The sequence below is a fragment of the Wolffia australiana genome, chromosome 5 (genome assembly GCF_029677425.1).
Source record: "Wolffia australiana isolate 7733 chromosome 5, ASM2967742v1".
Taxonomy (NCBI): domain Eukaryota; kingdom Viridiplantae; phylum Streptophyta; class Magnoliopsida; order Alismatales; family Araceae; genus Wolffia; species Wolffia australiana.
This window is the reverse complement of record NC_135839.1, coordinates 22,720,872-22,744,396: the sequence shown is the minus strand read 5'-3', so window position 1 is coordinate 22,744,396 and position 23,525 is coordinate 22,720,872. Positions and strand designations below refer to the sequence as shown.

The following is a 23,525-nucleotide window of genomic DNA, read 5'->3' as shown; positions in this document are numbered from 1 at the left end:
CACACTATTAAAATCAGGTTCATATATCTGTTGGGGCAAGTTCTTGTTTAAATGATGGTCAATAAATACCTGTTACGATCTATTCCCTCTAGTAAGCCCATTAGGGGCATTCTTATCTTGAACTTCCCTTTAAATATGTAGCCCTCCTTGTTGGAGGCCAGAAAGTAACGGAACTAATCTTGTGTTTCCCCTTGGTAGCTGCTATCTCACTGGATGACATCCAATCCGTCGGTGCTCTTCCCCTCCGGCAACGCCCACTCTGCCATTCCTCTGCCGCCCTCATCTCCCTCGGCATTGACATCCTGCCAGGGTCACCTCCTCTTCCTGCTGGATACATTCCCCTATGGGGATTGTATTAAGACCAAAGCTGGTAAGCTATTCATTTGTTCTTTTTCTTTCTGTTTGTTATTTCGCAAGAAAACCAGAGTTCAAGGATCATACATTCACTTCAAAAGGCCCAATTTCAATCTAGAGCCCCAAGAAACAGACACTAGAGTTCAAGGCCCTCATCCAGAAATTTCCCATCTGGAGTTGAAAAAATCCATTTTTGACATGAGGTCAACACCCCAAATCTTCAAAAAAATTTTAAAATTGCAAAATTAATTTCCGCAGAGGAGATAAAGATGTATAGATACGAAGAGAAGAAAATAGGAAAAAACATATGAACTCTGGTCTTCTAGACATCAAAGTCATCATCTTCATCATCATCATCATCATCATGTGAGCTGCGGGGAAGGTCAATAACATCCCCCAAATCCTCATCATCGTCATTATCATCACCATTGTCATCGTCCTCACCGCCGCTTCCGGCTGAGCCTTCCTCCTCACTATCCCAATCTTGGAAGATCACAGGCTGTGGCTCTTCCTCTTCATCACCATCATCCAGGTCCATAACCTACCAATAAAAGAAAAAGATCAGCACCCATCTGAATCCAAACCTCAGAGCGCCAAGAAGAGTCTGACAAAGACTCTTACGCCGGCGAAGACGTCGTCCAGGCAGGCAGACAGCCGCAGCGCTGATCCGAACGTCGAAACTCTTGAATCTATGAGCTGCAGAGTAAGAAAAGAAGTAAAAATCAGAGTAACACAATGAGCATTTCGGGGATAAAGTTGGCTAACCTGGTAAAGAGTGTTGAGAGTGGAGGGGGAGGAAGGATGTGAGATTATGCTGCTGGCATGGTGGACAAGGAGGGTCCTCAGCCATGGGATGCAGCAGACCAGCACCGCCCCCCTGTTCTTTCCAACAACAATTATGTTAAGAGTGGCATTACAATATATCATACTCCAATCGAATCATGGAGGAGCTTGGGTAACCTTGACTGGACCATGGAGAGGAGGGAGTCTAGCAGCTTCAATGCATCCGATGGATTCAGAGAGGAGACCGAATTTTTAATCAACTGAGTAGGAAATTGAAAAAAAATTAACTCAATTTCCATGATACCATCATAATCAGGGAAAAAACAGCTATGATTCAATAGGTTCTGTCGCACCTGTTCATCCTTGGTGTAGAGACAATTGAGCAGCAGGGCGTGATCTTCGGCGCGCAACGCCTGCTTCAGCAGCAGGTAGACCGAATCTGCGCTCGGGGGCTTGATAATCGCCGAAGCATCTTTATCCTGCGCAGATGATTGAAGCTGATCATCGCCCACAGGGCTCAGTCCCGCGAGTTTTTCTCCCATCGTCGGTTCATTCGGATCGAACGTGCCATCTGTCCCGTCTATATCTACCAGACTTGTGTCCTTCTCCATCGTCGCGACGAGGGCATCATCATCTTCACCGCGCTGAACAGAGGATCGCTTCTTCGCCTTCCTCTTCCGCCCGCTCGAGGCGTCCATTCGCCTAAAATAAAAGGGGGAAAAGGGGGAATTTTTGTCACGTCGGATGAACGAAGAAGACGCATCAAAAGAGCGACATGGAGAGTTAATTCCTCAAAGTTCCAGGTCGAGCCCTCACGGAATAGAGAAAATTCATACCAAATTTCGATCAGCGAGGACGAGAGGAAGGATTCCGAAGCATAGGACTATGAAATCATAAGCCGATGAGGAAGATACGAAGATTAAAACAAATCGCGAGAAATACGAAACAACAACGGATTACAAGGCACGAGAGATGGAAATCAAACCTGCGAATTCCGAGTCTGGAGATCGGGGAAGAACGGTGAAGGCAGGAATCCGGCGAAGCAAACGCCGACGGCACAACTCGCCCGCGAAAGAGTGTCCCCGTAAACCACTCGAGGTAGGGTTTAAACTACTTCCGCTATTTAATATTTTATTTTATTTCAAAAAGAAGGCCTTCTAAAAAAAACATGTTTTTTACAGAATACACAACAAAAGATTGGAAAGAATATTTGTTCTTCATTTCCATTCGATTGATAAACCGCGCGATGTCCATGAAAGCCGGAACAAGGAACGGGGCGAGGTCGCCACTCGTCAGAGAATGTTCATGCCGGCGGCCATGGCGCGGAGCTCCTTGGCGATGGCGGAGAAGGGCGGCCGCGAAGACGGCTCTCCAGCCCAGCACCTCTCCATCAGCGATCGCCAATTCGGCTCGCACCAGCTCGGGATCTCCGGTCGTAGATCTCCCCTGATTATTCCCGCTAACATAGGAAAAATGGCCCAAAATGGCCCAAAATAAGAGCGACGAAGCTCAATCCGCGCAGCCGATGGTCGCTAGTTGATGTTCTGAAGCTGAAATCGACTCTAGCGGCAGGGACTCTTACCAATTACTTCCTCGCTGGACATGTATTCGTAAGGTTCTTCTCCCGTCAGCAGCTCCCACATCACAATCCCGAACGAGTAAACGTCGACCTGTAGATGATGATGATGATGATGATGATGATGATGATGATGATGATGATGATGGTGATGGTTGGGGAAAGGATGCAAGAGCACCTTCTCAGTGACCATGTTGGTGTGGGAATTGAGAAGCTCGGGGGCCATCCAGGGAATGGTTCCTCGGACGCCGCCGGAGACGAGGGTTCTTCTCTTGACCTTGGACAAACCCAGGTCCCCTATCTGGGTTGCGTTAGAGGAGAAAGACGCGAAGATGCAAAGAAAGAAGGGTTGATCACCTTGCAAACGGGTCGATGAGAGTCCCTCATGTTTACCAGGAAATTGTGGGACTTGAGGTCGAAGTGGACGACGCCCTTCTCGTGAAGGTACTCCATGCCGAACGCCGCGTCCATGGCGATGATCAGCCTCTTCCTTCGATCTATCGTTCTGCATCAAGGCGGTGGAGATGACGGTCAGAACAGCGATGGATCAGTTCGCCGGACGGAGTTTAAAGAGCACCTGTCTTTCCGTCCGAGAACCTGCTTCAGAGAGCCGTTCACCATGAACTCGGTGACGGTCGCAAGACTCGTTCGCCGTCCGTCGGTGACCACTCCGTAAAAGGCCACCAAGTTGGGGTGATGAAGTTGAGCCAGCAGATGAGCCTCCTTCCAGAATTCTGCAATCTGAAGAATGATATCGAAAAGACCCGTGTTTTTTACAGAGATGATCGACATGAAACCCATGTAAAGGGCGCGGCAAAGGATACTACCAGGCGGTCACTGACAGAGCCACCCCCGGCAAAGCAGCTCGGTTTTAAACGCTTGATGGCGACGTCGGAGCCCTTCCACTTTCCATGGAAGACTGTCCCGAACGAGCCCGAGCCCAGCTCTCGGATTTCCTCCAAGTCTCTACTCCTTATCGTCTGCACACAGACGCCAAAGTGAACATCCACCCATATGATGAATTGATGATGATGATGATGATGATGATGATGATGATGATGATGATGATGATCTAACCTGCAACTGTCCCGTGGCCAGCTGAGGGAAGGCCGGCTGGAGCTTGCCGCGGGCTTCGATGGACTCAGACTGCACCTTGGCATCGGCCTGGCGGCGGGATTTCAGTCGTGAAGCCGACAGAGAAAGGAAATCTCTACAACCCTCTGCGCAGGCAGGAACTCAACAACCATTTTTTTTTTTATTTAGCTTACCTTCTGCGCTACAGCCTCGCCTCGGCTTCGTCCCTCTTCCGTCCGTTCCGTCCATCTCTCCACCGTCCAATCGAGCGGAGGAAGAGCGTCGGAGTCGCTGCAAGCCAGAGGGGTGTGGAGACGATAAGCGCCGCCCAAGGCCGCCGTTCTTCTCCCATGCTTTGTAAGGCTGCTTCTGGAATCGATCTCTCTCTGGAGAAGTTGCATGAAACAGGTTGAGAGCGCCTGAATTCCCTCGCTTTTCAAGAGAACCTGCTGCGTGGGGAGAAAGGCGGGCTTTCTTGCGTGCATGGGGATTTGGGTCTCGCCCTTCTTGACAACCAACCCCGGCCACTCCGCCGCGTTCCCGGCTCTGCTCGCCGCCTTCCGCCGGGCCTGGACCGGCTTGATCGGCTGAGGAAGCGGCGGCGGTCTGGGGGCGCAGCGGCGGCTCGCGCCGGCGGTCCGGCCGCGCGGCTCCTTGTTCTCCGCTTGCCCAACGAGATGCGGTCCGCCGGCCCGCACCTTCTTCTCCCCCGCCCTTCCCGTCTTCCACACGTTGACGCCGTCGTCGGAAAGAAGCCCCGAGAAATAACCGCCCTCTCCCAAGAACGCGTTCGTCATCGTCGTCGCCGGCACATCCGCCTCTCCGAGCCGCCACGCCGGAGACGGCGCGCTGTCGCAGAGGAACACCCGCAGCCGCGCCGGCCTCCCCAGGGCCGCCAGGCGGTCGTGCTCGGCCGTCATCCGCGCCACGTCGCCGTCCTCCAAGACGGGGACGAGAATCTGGCCGCCGGCGTCGTCCGGGCCGGCCGCCGCCCAGACGAGCAGGTGGCTGAGCCAGAGCCCCGGCGGGTCGGCGGGCACGGACAGGAGCGCTCCGGGGATGAGCTCGGAGATTCTCGCCAGGAGACTGCGAAGATCGATTCCCCCCCGGTCGACGGAGATGATCTTCGACTCTCCTCCGGCGTATCTCACCTTCTCTCTTTGTTCCTTCTCCCACGCTGTCGCCTCCTTGAACGATCCGCCATAGCTGATCAGCATCTTCATCTGGTGCGCTTCTTCCCTCGCCATTCTCTCCTCCACTCGACCTCCCCAGAGTGATAGGCAATGCAGTATCAGAGAGAGAGAGAGAGTGAGACAGACAGAGAAGTGGAGGGTTAGGAGCTTATATAGGGTTCGGTCCCATAGTTTGGGAGCCACGTAGCCGACGCTCCATGTAAACCGTTTGATAGAATTGCGGGAACGCGTTTATTGGGTCAAACTGCCTTAGCGGGCCGTCTCTGTTTGGGCCCTCCCTCGAACGATAGGACCCGTCACGAGGAGCCCGCACGGCGGTGCGTGGCCTCTTTTTCCGTTTATTTTATCCCCTTGTCCCCGTCCAGCACGGGTCGAGAGGGTCTTTCTTCGTCGAGTTCTTCTGAACTTTTCTGAGACGCGATGGGCGACTTTCTCTTTGCCCGCCTGCTTCAGGGCGAAAGAATCGTGAATCGAATAGAAATGACTGAGCTTTTTTTTGCATCGCCGGAGGACGGGGATGCAGTAATGACAGAGGCATCAGAGAGGGGGCGAAGAGGAGAGAACGAAGCGAGACACACGGCGAGTTAGTTCCTCCTTTTGACCCTCTCTCCTCTTCTCTGGAGGTGAAGGTCAGAGGCGGTTCAGAAGTAGTCAAAGTGATGGCCGCCGGCGTCGTCGGGCTTCTTCTCCGGCGGGCCGGCGGTCGGCGGAGATGGCTTCGGCCGTGGCGTTCCCGGCGGCCGGACGGATCGGATCAGCGCCCAGTTGACGCCGCGGAAGAAGTCGTGGCGCTTGATCTCGACGGAGCCTCTGACGCTCCCGATTCTCTTCTTGGGGTTCTTGATCAGGAGCTTGGCGATGAGGTCCTGCGCGCCGGCCATGTCCTCCTTATCCTTGGCGTTGACGGCCACGCGAGGGAAGCTGAGAGGCTGCTTGAGGATGTTACACAGCGTTTTCTCGTTGGTCTCGCCCTTGAACGGAGTCCGTCCGAAGAGAAGCTCGTAGAGAAACACCCCGACGGTCCACCAGTCCACGGCCCCGCCATGGCCGGTCCCGGAGATGACCTCCGGCGCCAGGTACTCGTGGGTACCGACGAAGGACCTGGACCGCGCGTTTACCGGCTCGGCCACCAGCTCCGGCTCGGTCCCCTCGAGCCCGTCGTCCGCGTCGTCCGGCGGCGGCGGCGCCGTCGTCCTCTTCCGGCCGTAGAGGCAGGAAAGCACGGGCTGCATGCGCGGCGGCACGCACGAGCCGGGCGCCGAGGCCCGCGGGGGGCGGCGGCGGTGGCGGAGCAGGTGGGGGACGACGTCGCACAAAAGGGAGAGGTCGAAGTCGGAGAGCATGACGTGGCCGTCCCCCCGAACGAGAACGTTCTCTGGTTTCAGGTCACGGTAGATCACCCCCATCATGTGAAGGTACTCCAGCGCGAGCAGGACCTCCGCTACGTAGAACCTGCACTCCGTCCGCCATTAGAGGACCTCCGACGAAAGACCGAGAAAGAGAGTTTTTTTTTTCTTTTTTTTATGACAGCGTACTTGGCGGAGGAGACGGAGAAGCGGCGGCCGGGCTGGCGCTGGCGGAGGGCGTGGAGGTCGCCGCCGGGGCAGAACTCCATGACGAGGCAGGAGTAGTTGGCCGCCTCAAAGCTGGCGTAGAGCGTGGGGAGAAAAGGGTGGTCGAGGGAGGCGAGTATCTCCTTCTCAGTCTCCGCTCTCTGGAGCTTCTTCCTCGCGGCGAGCGCCTCCTTGTCCACCACCTTCATGGCGTAGGCGCAGCCCGCACCGCCGAACCGCGGCTCGGTGAGGCGGCAAAGGTACACATTGCCCAGGTCGCCGCCGCCGAGCCGCCGGACCAGCCTGAAATGCTCGAGGCCTACGTGTCCAGCCGCCGCGCGGAGCCTCCGAATGGCCACCCACTCCGCCTGGTTCGCCTTGTGTGGCTTGTGGGCGGAGCTGGCGGCGCTTTCGCCGCCCAAGGAGCGAACGGAAAGCGAGCTGGCGCTGCTCAGGCTCGCGTCGCTTATCCTACCCCGGCAGGAACCTCGAGCCGCGACGGAGGAGGAGCAGCTGCTCTCTACGTCGGACTCTTCTCGACTGCTGGAAGTCGCCGCCATGAATCTAAGCCCGATCTCGCCGGATCATCGCAGAAACCATCTTCAATCCGCGTCCTCGTCCCGCAACTATTATCCTCCCACGGACCTTAGATATTCCTAAAACGCCCCGTAAGAGTTTCATTGCGCTAGGTAAAAACCATCGGTGTGAAGAGCGTCGTGCCTCCTCCCCAGGAAGGGCAGTGGTGGGTATGAGACGAGGTGGCCCCCCTCCTCTTTCTCTCTGCACGCAAGACGCATGCCTCAGTTAAGACGCCGCGCAAGGGGTAGCGATGACGTGCCAAGTGCCAAGCCATATCCTCTCTCTCTCTCTCTCTCTTGTCGGAGCTTTCCGTGATGGGTTAGCTCGGTGCGGCATGTGAAACCAATAAACTGATACAAGTGGCTCGGAGACTGCGTATCCCTCTCTCCATGCATTGGGCCACGCGAGTGCACCGAGGGAGAAAACGTGCCATCGCCATGGCGAGGAAGATATCCCGCCACAGAAGGAGAAACGCGGCCCAAGTTTCTCACCCCTATACGAGAGCTTATAAAGAGACAGAGAGAGAGTGACGGAGAAGACAAAGATGAAGAAGACAGAGTCCTGAATGTGAGGGTTATCTTGACGCCAAGTCAAAGGGTTTTTTCCTCTTCTCCTCTCGTTTTGTCGAACGGGCGTTGTTCTCTTTATGCTGCCAAGGAGTGCCAGCTGGGATTCTTTCCCAACATCTGGGTATCTGATCCAAGGTGGGAGGAGGAGCAGATTCAAGGTATTGGCACATCAAGATAAAAAAATCGACGGCCAAAGAGGCTTGGATGATCTTGACGGTGAAGAATTTGGCAACTGTTCATGTTCATGAGGCTAGAGTTTAGTCCCTCAAACAGAAGTTTGAGTTGTTTCGTGGAAGTAGATGCACCTGTCTCTGACTTCGTTTGAAAGATGTCCAGAAACGCCACCTGGCTAAGGACCATGGGAGAAAGCATAGAAGATGTGGTGGCCAAGCTCCTCCAAGCTACTCCAATAAAGTTCGATTCCATTTCGTCTTCCGTTGAACAGTTTGGGGAGATGGAGTCCATGGCATTGGAAGAAATAGTGGGATCCATAAAAATTCATGATGACATTGAGGGATCTTCAGTCCAGGAGGGAGAAGCAAGTTCTTCAAGCTAGAACTATCAGAAAAGTCAACAAGAGAGAGAAGAAAAACTACTCTGAAGGTGGACGTGAGTGTAGTAGAGGAAGAGATTGTATTAACAAAGGCAACAGATGAAGGATGAAGCCTGCAAGCCTCGAGATAAGTCAAGAGTTAGGAATTAAAATTATGACAACTTTGGCATTTTTCTTATGAATGCTGCAATAAGAAGAAAATGTGAAGGCAAACTCGGTCAACGCTGATGCCTATGACATAATATTTGGATCTTGCATTACTCCAGGGAAGGGAGGGAAATTATCCATTGCCTGACATGTGATACCCCGATACTGGGCCAGAAACCACAGGACTAGTATAAATTTTTTTATCATTGGCTAGTCGAAGCTTACCTTTCTAGTGTTCACTTTGGTGATGGGCAAAGGTTGGATATATGAGGGGAAGGAAGCATAAGACTGCAGTTTTAGAGTGGAGGAGAAATGACACAAATTAATGGTATCTTTATACTGAGATTGTGCTCTAACATTTTGAGTCTTAGGCATCATGATGGAGCATCATAGCATAGCCATCTACAATGAGCATGGGAGGCTGTTGTCTTGTGTTAAGAAGATGAATGGTAGTTTGTATTTGTTGAAGCTAAACAATATGGAGGGGAGGGGGTTTCTAGTCTTAATTGATTATTCATATTGAGTTTGGAATGAATATTATTCTCATCTCAACTACCCAGTATTGGAGTTCTTGACTGATCAAGAGATTCTACACAGATTTCCCTCACTACCCTCTCCATATCAGATATGTCAAAGCTGCATAGAAAACTAATATTCTAGAGCTCCATTTCCATCTTCATCGACATATAGAGCTTAGAGATCACTTGAGTTGCTGCATGTTGACTTGTGTGGTCATATCATCCCATTAACCTAAGGTGGTAATTCTTATTTTTTGGTTGAATGTTGATGATTTAACCAACTTATTCATTTTGCCTTGATAAATAAAAAGTCAGAAGCTCGTGGTACTTTCATGAAATTCAAGGAGATTGTATAAGGAGAGATGAACATGAAGTTATTAGCTCTAAGGACAGATAGAGGAGGAAAGTTTGCTTCAAAATAATTTTCAACTTATTGTGGCATGCACCTGATGAAGAGACAGTTAGTGGCCCCGTACTCTCCACAACAAAATGATCTCATTGAGAGAAACTAGGCCTATGATCAGATGTGTGTTGAATAGAAAAAGATAAATGAATGACGTAGGGGGAGAGGCAGCTGACACTGCCATATCTCTTATGAATTGAGCTCCAACAAGACTCTAGAAACATCAACACCTTATGAAACTTGGAATGGTTCATAGACTAAAGCAAAACGAAGGTATGAATTACTGGCAAGTCTGTCCAACCCTTGAATGTAAGAAAAAAATATGATACAAGGCTCATCCCCCTGGATGACTCCGTGGAGTTTGGAATTTTAATTGGTTGCCTGAGGTAATATAAAAGCTAGGCCTCGCTTAAATAATGATATTCATATTTTAAGTATGTACATTGAGAGACCAATGATTGAACATTTGACAGGGATGAAGAGGCTCTTAGCATACATCAAGGGAATATTACAACTTTATACATGCTATGAGAATATACTGCGAGAACTAGAATTTATTGGCTTTTGTGATAGTGACCATGCCAAAGACCTTCAAGACAACAAGAGCACCACTAGAATGGCATTCTTCCTCAGCTTAGACATAATAAGTTGGGCTTTGTAGAGACATAAGATCATAGCTCTCTCTTCATGCGAGGATGAGTACATATCTATGATAACGCCGGCGTGCTCGGGATCATGGTCGTCTAGGTTCATAGCTGAATTCAAAGGAGGAATCTAAAAGCATATGAGACTAATGGTGTGCAAAAAATTTCCTACAACCTTTGGCAAGAATCATGTCTACATTACTCTCTCAAAGCGTATCAACACAAGGTTTCATTATATCACGTCATATATTGGTGAATGTGAAGTTAATTTACATTTTTCAGATCAGTTGGCTGACATATTTTGTACGAGTAGGAGGGTTAAAACTCTTGGAGATGAGTGAAGCTGCATGTTTGAAACATGATAACATGCAATATATAGTATAAATTTCACACATATTGTATTTATATTTGAACTGAAATGACCATAATTGCATGTTTTCATAATAAAAATGAAATAAATTTGTTTTTAGTATATTCTCCTGAATTTTTCTGATTTTTAGTGATTTGTCTTGATTTTTTTGGAAATTATTGAGGGGATAAGATTGAGAAAAGGGCTCTAAAACTGCTCGCAGTAGTTTTTGAAGGCATAAATCTCCAATTTGAGTAAAATTTTGGGTATTTTAACTTGTTTTTTAAGAATTGAGAGTTTTTTCACAATTTTTCAGGTGAAATAGGAGTATAGGGACAGAAATCCAAATATTTATATGACCAGTGTCAAAATAAAATTTCACAAGAGCAGAGGGGTTTTTCTGCACATTTCATGGAGAGAGAGAAGGCCAAAATGATTAATTCTTCATTGTATCATATTTCCATCTGTATGGATGGATTGAATAGAAGAGTCCTAAAAATAAATAAAAATTAAAAAGATCTGCACTAAGAGGGGAGGTCTCCTTGGATCAAATTTTATCCTGTTACTGTATTTGATTTTCAGTTTCTTTCTTCATTAATCTTGGTTTGTGTTATTCTAAATTGCCATGGCTAGGGAGAAATAATAAATAGTAAGAGATATAAAGAAATATGCAAAGGCAGAGGAAAGATATTTATAAGATAATATATTAAATATTTTATTTTTAGAGTTATTTTTTTATAGATATTGGAGATAGTACGTAAATGATACGATGAAAATTGATTTCTATTATTTTGATAAAGAAAAATATTTAGATAGGTCATGGAATATATAAATATATATGTATATATAAGAGTAATAAGCTAGATAGACTAATAAGATACTATCCTTAGGAGAAGATATTTGTATTTTATGATTTATTTTATATGTAAGATAGGTTAGGTACATATGGTAAGTAAATGAAAATAATTTAGGAAGGATAATTAATAGAAGCATTTAATAGAAGCTTTTAGTACCTCCGAACGTCTTCTCCACCGCCGGGGTTAGAATAGTGATAGATAGGACTCACATTCTGAGGGTTAGGATTTCCTCCGGGATGACCTTGGTTGGGACTGTCGAGGGTGTGTGCAAAAGCGGCAGTAGCCAAGCTCGCACTGTCGGCCTTCGACCTGACAACCGGATCATCGGGAGCCTAGTGGCATTACTAAGTCCTGCTTGACGTAGCCTAGTGGGTGTTGGTACGTGACGGCACCAAATTCATACTTCTCATAGATTTTATTGTCGCATCATCATTACATGACATCGTCATTACTCGTCCCCGATCTACGATATGACTGCACTAGCCCTCCTTTGGTGTAACACGAGTCGTTCTATCTGAGAACCCGATCGTGTTACATCAGCATCCCAGTGCGATGAAAACAAGAAGATGGCAAAGAAAACACGAGACACAACTAAGAAAAACAACAAAAATCAAAACGAGATAATCGAGCATCTCCTTCTCCCGGTCTTCGATGATGGTGGTGGGTGGCGCGAACGGCATCGTTGACGATCCTTGATGGTGTGTGTCATCAACGACCATTTCTGACCATCCAATCGATCCTTTAAGGGGTTGCATGGCAAGGATTTGGCCATGTCAACCAAGTTTTGCAAGGATCCAAACATGGTTGACGTGCGTGGGCCAAAATTTTCAGAATCTATAAGTTCTCACTCGTTCCAAAAGTTATAATAGCCCCTTCATATGTTAGAGATACCCATGTCTAAGATAGAGTATCTTGACATTTACTCAAATCATGATGTCCAACATTGTGATCAAGTTATCTAGTCCTCTCTACCAAACATACAAACTTCTTCGATAACCTTCTGAAAATGTTTAGGAGTTAGTCCTCATCAAATGAGGTAATGATATTTTTGGGTCTTGAATTCCTTCCGAGACTACTTTGGCTCCCACTATCATCTCATAGAAGATATGTGTCTTCCGACAAGAAAATCTCTAGCCAACAGAACACTTTTATTATGTAGGATGTAAAAGTAGTATCCAAAATTTCTAATTTGTATATCCATAAGATACATACTTCATAGTACATGAGTCTTGTTTATTTGAGTCAAGCCTCATCTTATGGGATAGACTTCCCATTCTTAAAGTTGGGCTTCATCTCTTTCCACAACTCTTATGAACTAGAATCCACAGATTTATTAGGTAACACGTTCAACATGAATGCAACTGCAATGAGTGCATCTACCCTTGGGTTCACTAGAAGTCTTATGTTGCTCATCATGGATTCCACTTTGTCCAACAAATTCTGACTCCACCTTTTTGGTAAACCATTCATATGAGATGTAGGTCGACGAGTTGGTTGAGATAGGATAACATTATCCTTCATGAAATATTTGAACTCCATAAGTGTTTTTCTCTTCGATCTCATCAAAATGTTTTAATGCTCTTTCAATAAAGTAGACGCATGCATGCATATTAAGTGCTCCACTTCATAAGTTTAGAGGTGTGGGTACTTTACCCATAAGGTATGATTAGAAGCTAGCATATGGTTCAAAATCAAATGCACTAACTATGCATCACATGCATATTAAGTGTTCTACCTTTTGTCAGTGCTATGTATGCTCATAAAGACTGAACTTTCTTCACATATTTCTTGCTCATCTTAGGATCAATATCACTTTGAGAGAGTGGTAAGAAGCATCCCATCGAATTATTCCCTTAATATTGACGTTAAAGAAATCAATTTATTTGTAAACATAAATGGAACAATCAGTGTTCGCAATGTTTAGGGAATATTCAGTTTTGTTCATAACAGATGTGATGTTCTTTACTATGTTAGGAACATAGTAATCTTCCAAAGATACTATATTGATGAATCAAATAGTAGGTGCTAAATGACATATTTGAGGCAACTGTTTAATGACTATTAATTGTTAAATTTATTATTTAAACATCATTTAGCACTTAATTCATTAAATTATACTAAATTAGTAATTGAGTATTATAAGTGTTTTTTAGGCTAACCCCACTTGACTCATAGAGTCAAGTGGAATTAATCTTGCTTCTCTTTTAGAGTTTTTGCCATTTTCATGTTTAGGTCTCATTTGAGGGTTATGGCTAAGTAAAAGAGGTCCAAGAAGGCCCAACCATGTTCAGATCTCCAAGAGTGGTCCATATTTGCAGCTTGCTTGACTTTAATGAGCCTTTAATCTTATCAAGGTCAAATATTCAAAAAAAAGCAAGCCAAGTGAGCAACCATAATGAGGGGTAGTCAGAGGACTCAAACATGATTGGAGGACACCTCTTCACGAGGATTGAGGCTGTAGAAAATATCTGGACCATTAAAGACCTTGGGAGATCCAAAGGTCATCATTCCCTCACAATCTAATGTAATACTCACTCTTGTTTCAATCTAAATTCAAAGATTTAGTGAAATGTGTGAAATTTTTCTTGAGTCCTCTTACCTTTAGTGAAGTTTGGATAGAGCAAGGGCATTCTAGAGCAAGAGCTGTTGGAGAAGTGGAAGAGTCTTGATCACCGTGGGCCTTGGCTGGTGTGACAAAGAGGTTCCATTACTGTTTCTTCCCATCATCCCTATATGTTCACCTTTGTCTGCAAGTTAGTTTTGGAGCAGCTAGCCAACATCCAAACAGTTCCAACGCCTCTAACATCTAGACGATTAAATTTCCTTTATTTTACTTTAAATTTAAAATAATTCCAAAAAAAACCTTTAAAAATCCTAAAAATTTCCCAAAAATCATAAATTATCTAATGTTTCCTTTCAGGATTAATATAGATAATTTTTAATTATAATTTTAGTTAATCTAGTTACTTTGATTTATAGGTAATAAATTATAAGTACAAATCTACCAAAAAATATTTTAAACTGAGAATTCACTAACTATTACTTTGCTCTCCAAGGATCGTTTACTCTCCCTATGATGCAACACGATGAGCGTCAAGATCTGTCGGCTTGTGTTACAACACAGTTACAAGATACAATTTTAATTCCATAATGCAAGTTGTTGAGTTGACAATGCAAGTAAAATCAATGAGAAAATATTTGGCAGTGATGTTTAATCTGATAGCAAGTTAAAGATCCAGAGTTTGACTAATCAAACTCAGACTCCCAACATCCCTTTAGATCAACTAGACGTGTAAGCAGAGAGGGGCACTTAATGCCCATAGACGTCTACGTCCTCTACCGTTAATGCCTAGTTGTATCACAATAATATCCTATCTCTCGACAACGAGTGGCTAATCCTATCACAGTTGCTCGATCTTAGGTAGAGGAACACATGACGACAGCACTGAAAGGAATAATTTGACTACAAGTAGAGAGGGGGTCGGTGGAACTTGATTGGGTCGATGTCGAAGTCTGTGACGAGGCCGATCGGAATGAGCACACGTGGTTGTGGTGGGCAAATGTGTGAGAAAGAGCACACGTGGGGGCAGACCAATGTACTCAGGCACACAGATGCGAGGAGGTGGACATGTGGGCACATGCACACGTGGGGCAAGTGAGTGGATGCTAGTGCACGGGTACCGATGAACGGAATGGATGTGAGGGCACATTGGGCGATGGCACGCTGGGCGCAAGTGCGCAGGGCGTGACCATGCAAAGTGGGGGCGCGGCACGCGCAATGCACGTCACTGACGCGCGGGGCGCGAGCGCGGTAGCCGCTGGCACGTGGGAGCAAGCACGAGGGAGCATGGCCTGGAGTGATGGGAGAGGCACACGAGTGAGTGGCGGTCGAGGCGGTAATCTTGGGTGCCGACAAAGTTTCCAAGAAGTCAAGAACCTATTGAATCTTGATGGATGAAATAGTCCAGGCTGCTTTAAGAAGCCGGTTTCTTGATGGATGGAGGTCGGAGCTAGACCCGTCCGAGTTGGGGAGGGCCAAGGCATTGAGATTGATGAGGTAGCCAAGATCTATGTTCCTCTGAGTTGGCGTTCAAGAATCGCGATGAAGGCGATATCAACGATGATGACGGTTCCCTCACACAATGGTCTCGACATGGAAGGGCGGCGACGTATTCGTGGGTGTCTCCCACATCTACAGTAGAAAAAAAATTGTAAAGATAACTCCCAAAGGGAGGAGGCAAGAAACGATTAAAGAAACCTTTCAAATTCAATAAACTCCAAAGCTTCCTTTGGCATGTCGTCCCTTTATATAGGAGAGAGAAGATGCCCAAGTGGGCCGACATAGGGGAAAACCGTCTCGTGATGAGGATTCCCCTTAATGTACATCAAACAACATAACAAAAATAACCAAGGTTGAGGCCCAAACACGGTAGCCAAATCCAAGAAGAAACCAAATTACATGGAAATAATGAACATATCTTTCGACCCATCATTAGGCTGAGTACTTGAAGTTGGGGTCACGGATGTAGGCTTGGCCTGCTCGGAGAGGTTGTGGACGTCCCTTGGCACAATTGTCAAGATGGTCCCCCATCACCCTAGGCTAGTAAGGTTTATAAATATTATTGTTCTAATTCATATTACCTAAACGACTATGATCAGTGAATATTTTATCACTAATATACCCCAAAATCTGAGTTATCACATATCTCCCAAGTGAAGCTTGAAATTCACTATCCATACAGTGATCATCGTAGCCTTTACAGTGTTTCCTAGCTTCAAGTTCATGTTCCCTTTTCTCAAATTCCTTTAGCAATTAAAACATCCCTATGTTTCACCTTGCTTCAAGCTATCTTAACGAGGTACTATGTGTAGTTCCTCTTCTAGTGACCTTTCAGACCATAGTGTAAATATTTGTTATTGGAAATATCCTTCGGTGATAGGGATACCTTAACGTGCTTTGTTCACTTGTCCTTCTCAAGGACATAAAACACTTTTTCACTGGTCATACCAAGCAAGGTGTCTTAGTATATTTTGTTATAAAGGTTTGTCTTTGACATTATTATGAAAGTTAAAGTAAAAGTCATGAATGAATTGAATGACAAGATTACCCTGAATTGAACCTAGAACCATTCCTTGAGTAGGTATCACTTTCTTGTAACTTAAATCATATTCAGCACATCCTCATATGCAGAACATCCCTTGACCATGTGATCCTTGAATAGACTCTTAGGACTCCATATCCATAAGTCCTATTTTTCTCTTCAAACAACTATCATATAGTGTTACATGGTCTTTGGTTCTCTGTCTTCATGCTTTCTCAATAGCTAACAACTCTTTGATAGTGCATTAACATTGAACCATGTCATAGTGAACTCTTCACTTCTAACTAGTTACTTGTTTCCCATCACTCACATCTAATGTCAACTCAACATGGGCATCATTTGTAAGCATGTAAGCTCAATTTTCATACTTAAAGACAATCATCAAGTTCTTGAGCGCATCATAAATTATCAACTTTTCAATGAGTTGCATCAAACGTGCAATGGAGTGGACTACTTGATGACAAGCATTCGCAGGATATTAGGTTAACCAAGACCTAGTATGTTTTATCATATATTATAATTATCAATAAGAGGCCCCACTAATAGTTATCATTCAACACAACCCTCACATTTACGCAAGTAGAGAAACTGACATTCTCCTAGTGGGGATCAGAATCTCAAAATACATATTATGACCTGGAGTATAGGCCCACCAATCATGATAGGTATGATTCATATATCATGGGAGTTGCAACCAATTACAATATCCGATCGTAGTTTGGTCCCCAATGCTGATGTGGCGTGGAGTATACCCCACCAACCATTGAGTTTGGTGAGAGCAATACCTTCATTACCTGAAAAAAATGTTTGTGTAATCCTGGAGTATACCCCACCAAACTACATGGTTCCTCAACCCCGTCCTTGTTGCATTAAATCTTTGGAAAATAAAATCACATTAAATCATTACAAAATTTTAAAACATGGCAAACATGAAAAAAAATCAAGAAACAACCATTTAAACATTTCTAAATGGTTATATGCGTTTGATTGAATTTAACAATTTAATTCTTAAATAATTCCATTCAATTATTCCAAAATAATATGCCTCCCCTAAGTAAAGTAATTTTCCTGTCATCTAATAAATTAACCCTTAATGCATATTTTGATACCTAAAAGTAATACACATTTTTCCTGATTTTTTGGAATTTATTTGACATTAAATTATTTAACTTTTAAATTATTCAAATCAAATAAAGGAAAATCTACATTTCAAAATTACATTTATGATTTATTTGACATTAAATAATTTAAAATTTAAATTATTCAACTCAAATAAAGGGAAATATACATTTCAAAATTACATTTATGATTTATTTGACATTAAATAATTTAAATTTTAAATTATTCAACTCAAATAAAGGGAAATGTACATTTCCAAATTATATTTATGGTTTTTTTGGCAAAAATAATTAAAATTTTAAATTATTCATGTAAAGAAATAAATAACATAATTTTTTGTAGAAAAATCTCAGAAATTTCTTAACTAATTTATTAATAATATTTTTAAGATCAAAGTAATGTTTCACTTTTCACGAAAATAAATAGAGTTTAATTATACTTCCTTTTAGGAAATTATCACTAGCCCATTCTTTATGGGCTTTCCTCTACGACCAATCCTACTAGGTGATGCCCATAAAATGGGTTTATTTATGAAACCTTGTGGCACGGGTCCTGCTAGACACCACCTAGGCGGTGCCTACCGTGCGGGACACCTGTCGAGGTAGCTTGTGCCATGCGGGATGCCCCCAAGGTGACACCAATGGCGTAAGCCAATGATTGAGCGTGGGTGGGCCTGCCTATAGCAGATCTGGTCTGACCTAGTCAGTCCTAGGTGGCGCCGGCTCAGCCATGGGTGGGCATTGCCATTAGCCGGCACTTATTGGGCTGGCTCAGGCTGCCGCTGAGCTGTCGGGGCCTGCCGCTTCTGAACGACCCCTGTGTAGGCTGAACGAGGCCTCTTTACATCCTAAACATACTCTGTTCAAACACTCAATGGGGTTTGTTCAAGCTCAAGAATCCCAAAATAGTGCAAAAACCATCTTTTTACACTTTGTTTTGGATGATTTTGATATTGTTCTTCATTCAAATCAAGGCAGAACATAGCTTTGATCCCACTGTTGGGTTCTGAAGGTTTTGATCTGGATGAAGAACTCAACAAGATTTACAGTAGAAGACTTTGATAGAATCATAATGACATCAATAAAACATTGAAATGAATAACCTCGACATGGATAGGAATTGTGATTTCGTGGATCATGAAGCGAGATGAATTGAGATGCTCATGTATGCAGCCTCTGCTCATGTGTGGGGTCCATGGCACATTCAATCTCCTTATTCACTTTGATGAGCTTCGTTCAATCATCGTCATCATCATTATGCCATTCCAATCACATTAAGAGTTGACTAGAGGTGTGGAGAGAAGGGAGAAGAAGGGGTAAGCCCCTGAAAAATTCTGGCCTGGATGAATTGCATTCTAGACCTTTTTTATTTATACTAAGTGGTATTTTTATAAAACCCCCAAAACTTAATTATATCTTCCAACGTACAAAAGATCATTTGCATGTAACCCTCTAGGCCCATGTATCAGTCTAGTTAGCAACTTTAGTAGCCCAATAACCTTTAATGGCCTTCCAACATTATTAAATATATCGTTAAATAGATTAATTAATGTTAGATTGATTTAACCCAATCAATAGGTTGAGTCTCCAAGCCATGGGATGATAAGCTACACGTCAAGCTCAAAAAGATAAAAATGAGTGTGTTTTGACTCACTCATGGAACCCATTTATTATTGGTTACCATGCACCTACACTCGCTCATCCACTTGACATTCCTAGGATTATTTGGTCAACTATCAAACCCTAATCAGTCATCCGAGTTAGTATTGATGTGTTCAGAAATCATCAGAGATTTCTTCTCCAATATTTCATTTCCTTCACCAAGAACTTGATCACATCATCTTCTTTGAACAGTCTCCTCTTATTACAAGGGTGGAGGATCAGATCTTCACCACTCAATCATCTTCGTAAACTTCTTAATGCACCCAAACTAAGATTGTTTAGAATCCAATGAATAGATACTCATACGATATAGTCAAAGTACAATTGTTCTACCATGAGACGTCTTTTGTGTCTCAACTCTAAGGACAACTTACACAACTGTGATGTAAATCTACTTGATTGAAAGTTTGGTATAATACAAGATCAATTTAGTGAACTCTTTCTACTAACGAGCACCCACTATCTATCCTTAGTGTCTCCACACTAATGGCTATGGGACTGGTCATAGTCATCTTATGAGTGAGACTAGATAGTGATGTTTTATTCGGATACTTTAATGTCCTTCTCTAGTATCCGTCGAATATGAATATTTAGAATACAGGCTTAAAGACTAGTGATGTCCATATTTTGATCTCATCATAATTCACTAATTCTGACCATGTAGTCATGGACTTCATTATAAGCATCATATGTGCAATAAAATGAATATGTTCTATTAGTTAACATGGAACAAGATATAGAATGTATGATTGGCTTGCCGGACACATATATTTCTATCACATAAGGTATCTCATCAATCACCAATGGTAGTCTCCCACAGCTAGAAATCATTGTTTGGCCAACAAAGTTGCCTTCTAGGGTCTGAGATGGACAGATCTTCCCCTAGCTATCTGATTTCCTTTGGAGAGGATCCAAAGACTATGATTAAATTGTAGCTATGGATCACACTTAATCATGATGCACCCATGAGCCATGTTTCCAACCTTGTAAGCTGCCTAGTTATGAGCCCATCACCATTTTGTGCTTTCATTTCTTGTCTAAGTGGGCCCACTGTCCTCATCCACATTTTTCGTCAAATAAGAGGCCTAAAAAGAAATAAAATGAATAAATAATATGGTTTAAATCTCATTGTCCCATCTTCCTTAAGAAGACCAGATGACATAGATTATATTGGCACACTTTAATACTGCGGATATGACCTAGGCTCTGGGCCAGGTCAGCTCAGCTCCAAGTCTGCTACTTTCTTATTTATATAACAATAATTTTAGTTTTACTAATGATTAGAATGTGAGGAAATATTAAAAAGGATTTTTTAAGTTTATATATATATATATTATGATTTTATATTTAGTTTAACAATAGAATCTAATTAAATTATGTTCAAATAGTTAGAATAATCATAAATTCTCTTTATTCTAACTGACCAAAAATTAATGGAATAACTTTAGGAATGTTTATGGACTTTTCTATGGAGAATTTTAACTAGTTCCAATTAAATTACTTTAACTTGCCTTTTGGTATAGTTGATATATAGGGAATTGCAATGAGCATTAGTGCAAAGTGAGTGGAGTGGAGTTTTTTTACCATCATGGAATGAAGCAGGAATGGTTACGAATACATGCTAGTGGGTGTTTTAATGGGCCAAGTGATGCCGATTTACTGTCATTAATAATAGCTCATATGATGACTTATATTCTTTGGTGAGCAGTAGTCCAATGGTGAATACCAATAGGTAAAAAATATAGGATATCATTCTTGTTGATAATGAAGGAAAAAGGACAAAGAAATGAGTCTAAAAAAGATCAAATATTACACTAAACTCATCATCACATGCCCAACTAGAAAAGTAGTGCTTTTTCTTCATGACAGTAGATTATATCACTGCTCCCCTAATTTCTCATTCTCAAAATACAAGAACGAACACAAACAAGATTATGAACAAACAAGTGGCTCTACTAATCATAATTAGGAACAAATTCCAAGGTTTCCTTTTTTACATGGACGAGGGTATATTATTGATCAGATGCTATGAATGGATAGAGGAGACAGAGATGAAACTACCCTTAAAATTTCATTCCAAAACTCATTTTGGGATCATCCATACTACTTTCTGAAGCTAGAGAATTTGGGGCCCTTGATCATTTCTCTCTCCTCTTGATACTTATCATGGATTACACACATTTCTGTAATCTTGTATTATGTCATAAGCCTCAATGATGCTCTAACATCTGCCCTTGAATTCATAAAAAGCATCAATCATTGCAGTAATTTAGCCCTTTTAATCACATGCTGACTTGTGCCCCTTGAAAATTTTAAAAAATAAACAATGTTTGGCATGAAATTCAAGCTTAAACAATGTGTCCAATAATATATAGACTCATATGCGTGAAAAGATAAAAAAATAAAAGTATTTGGCATTTAAAAAAAATTTTCCCTTTGTCAAAAGCTGTTATCCCCTATGAATATTCAAAATAAAATTTTTTTTGGTACATTTATTACAAAATAATTGGTTAGATTTTCTTCATTCTCCATTTTTCCTGTTCTTCAGCAACCATTCAATGCAAGAAAACTCTATTTTTTTCTGTATGATTTTTCATGCAAAAGTAATTATAAAAAATGCAATGAGGAATAAGGTGTAATAATTGGTAGTAATCCTAAGGAATCGTATTTTGACATTTGGCAAGCTTGATGAGTCAAAGAAAAATATATCATTCTAAAAATATAATAAATTATTTTAAGATTAAATAAAATGTATTTTTTATCATTTTATTGAAGATATATGAAATAATTATTAAAATTATCATGTTATTTGTAAGTATCAGCAATACCATTTTGACGTGAGGTGTGTGGACCAGGAACCATATGAAGAATCTTATATGTTTGAAGAATGGGTGAATAGATTGATGCACACCACGCTCCTCTTAGACTGAAAACACTCAATTTAGTATAGAACTATTTTCTCCTCCTATATAATATTCAGTAAATAGTGAAAGTAGATCAGTTTTGCATTTTTTGTGGATAAGTCCAGGTAAGGTTACTAAAATCATCAACATAAAAAAACATAAGATGAGAAACCAGAATGTTACAAAATAGGTGATGGCCTCACAAATCAGCATTAACTATTTCAAGAGGTTTTGTGAATTATGATTTATGAATTATAATTTTTTCTAAGATGAGAAACATGTTGATCAAGTTTATTGATCACATGTTGTGTAAATAAAAATTGGGATGTCCAAGACACGTGTGCCAAGTTATTAATTAACCGCTTTCTCCATTGCAGGTTTTGAGCTTGCATAATTGAGATTCAAAGCAATATTATATCCTTTAATTGAGCCTTGAAGCAGAGTTTTGATTTTCTTGTCCCACATAAGTCAATAAGAAGAATACAATTCAATATAGAACTATTTATCCACGGTTAATTTGTGACTTGACAACATATTTGTAGTAATTTCAGGAATATGAAGCACATTCTTCAGATAAAGATTTCTATCATTAGAAACAATTTTAGTAGAATGAATAGATAAAATATTGAAACCTACACCATTACCAACTGAAGATAATCATTCCCTTTATAGTTTGTTAGTGGATGGATAATACTTCAATTTAACGCAACATGCTTTGTTTGTTGATTATACGGGAACAATGACACATTGACTTATGAGTCAATAATAATTTACTGTATAAGATTGAGGTTGAGGTTGTGGTGTTGGCGCTCTTTGCAAAACCGTATTGCTCAATAGGTTTATAACCTTGATGACTTCTAGGAAATATTTATAACATTCCCTTTCTCTATGTCCAAACTAAGAAAAGATGTTGATAGAAATATATGTGGTTGGTGAACCAATCACACATTCCATATCTTGTTCCATGTTCGTTAACACAATGTATTCATTATAGGGCTTGGGTGATGCTTAAAATAAATCCCATGAGTACAAGATATGATTAGTGCATTATGCTAAGATCATCAAATTAATATCACTAGTCTGTCAAGTATGTTTTTTAATATTAATGTTTGAAGGATACTTAAGAAGTACATCAAAGTATCTAGACAGAATATTACTATCTAGTCTCAGTTAAATGATGATACTAGAGTGTGTGAGGACCAACATGACATAAAGACTTTGCCCCTGGATGATAAAAATAATGGGTGACGCATGATGAAAAATATATGTGGCCAGCAAACCAATTAGACATTCAATGTCTCATTCAACATTTATTGATACAATCTATTCATTATAATGCAAGCGTGATGCTTATGATCAAGTCCAAAAATGCATGATTTGACTTTTATTAATTATGATTTTGACTATAATACATAGCTCACTGGTATTTAAGCATACGTTCTAAATTATTCTTATTCGAAGAATATTCCAGAAGGATATTAAAGTATTTGGATAGAATATCACTATCTAGTCTCAATCATATGATGAGTATGGCTAGTTTCGTAGCCTTTGGTGTGGAGGCATTAAGAATAGATATTGGGTGTTCTTT

The 23,525-nt window shown here is 42.5% G+C and overlaps 3 protein-coding genes across 3 annotated transcripts; all 3 read right to left on the bottom strand.

Annotated features, from left to right (window-relative positions):
* Positions 1–560: 560 nt before the first annotated feature.
* LOC144703944 (uncharacterized) lies at positions 561–2,264 on the bottom strand. The gene is made up of 6 exons (XM_078576249.1): positions 2,123–2,264; positions 1,491–1,839; positions 1,315–1,397; positions 1,120–1,231; positions 976–1,050; positions 561–895 (listed from the first exon to the last, which is right to left on the bottom strand). Exons 2-6 carry the CDS (start codon positions 1,833–1,835, stop codon positions 677–679), a joined length of 834 nt encoding a protein of 277 aa, XP_078432375.1. The 5' UTR covers positions 1,836–1,839; positions 2,123–2,264; the 3' UTR covers positions 561–676.
* An 11-nt stretch (positions 2,265–2,275) lies between these two features.
* LOC144703943 (uncharacterized) lies at positions 2,276–5,094 on the bottom strand. The gene is made up of 8 exons (XM_078576248.1): positions 3,982–5,094; positions 3,791–3,877; positions 3,541–3,693; positions 3,291–3,454; positions 3,071–3,218; positions 2,892–3,014; positions 2,720–2,807; positions 2,276–2,596 (listed from the first exon to the last, which is right to left on the bottom strand). Exons 1-8 carry the CDS (start codon positions 5,032–5,034, stop codon positions 2,430–2,432), a joined length of 1,983 nt encoding a protein of 660 aa, XP_078432374.1. The 5' UTR covers positions 5,035–5,094; the 3' UTR covers positions 2,276–2,429.
* A 343-nt stretch (positions 5,095–5,437) lies between these two features.
* Positions 5,438–7,257, bottom strand: PID2 (AGC (cAMP-dependent, cGMP-dependent and protein kinase C) kinase family protein). The gene is made up of 2 exons (XM_078576247.1): positions 6,516–7,257; positions 5,438–6,432 (listed from the first exon to the last, which is right to left on the bottom strand). The coding sequence occupies exons 1-2, from the start codon at positions 7,091–7,093 to the stop codon at positions 5,622–5,624; spliced, it is 1,389 nt and encodes a 462-aa protein (XP_078432373.1). The 5' UTR covers positions 7,094–7,257; the 3' UTR covers positions 5,438–5,621.
* Between the last annotated feature and the right edge of the window lie 16,268 nt (positions 7,258–23,525).

Coding starts and splice junctions, on each gene's coding strand:
- LOC144703944 (XM_078576249.1), bottom strand. CDS start 1,835: ATGGACGCCTCGAGCGGGCGGAAGAGGAAGGCGAAGAAGCGATCCTCT. Junction 1,398..1,490: donor TCTACACCAAGGATGAACAG/GTGCGACAGAAC, acceptor TTTCCTACTCAG/TTGATTAAAAATTCGGTCTC. Junction 896..975: donor TGGACGACGTCTTCGCCGGC/GTAAGAGTCTTT, acceptor TTTTATTGGTAG/GTTATGGACCTGGATGATGG.
- LOC144703943 (XM_078576248.1), bottom strand. CDS start 5,034: ATGGCGAGGGAAGAAGCGCACCAGATGAAGATGCTGATCAGCTATGGC. Junction 3,878..3,981: donor GCGAGGCTGTAGCGCAGAAG/GTAAGCTAAATA, acceptor TCCCGCCGCCAG/GCCGATGCCAAGGTGCAGTC. Junction 3,694..3,790: donor TGGCCACGGGACAGTTGCAG/GTTAGATCATCA, acceptor GTCTGTGTGCAG/ACGATAAGGAGTAGAGACTT.
- PID2 (XM_078576247.1), bottom strand. CDS start 7,093: ATGGCGGCGACTTCCAGCAGTCGAGAAGAGTCCGACGTAGAGAGCAGC. Junction 6,433..6,515: donor TTCTCCGTCTCCTCCGCCAA/GTACGCTGTCAT, acceptor GACGGAGTGCAG/GTTCTACGTAGCGGAGGTCC.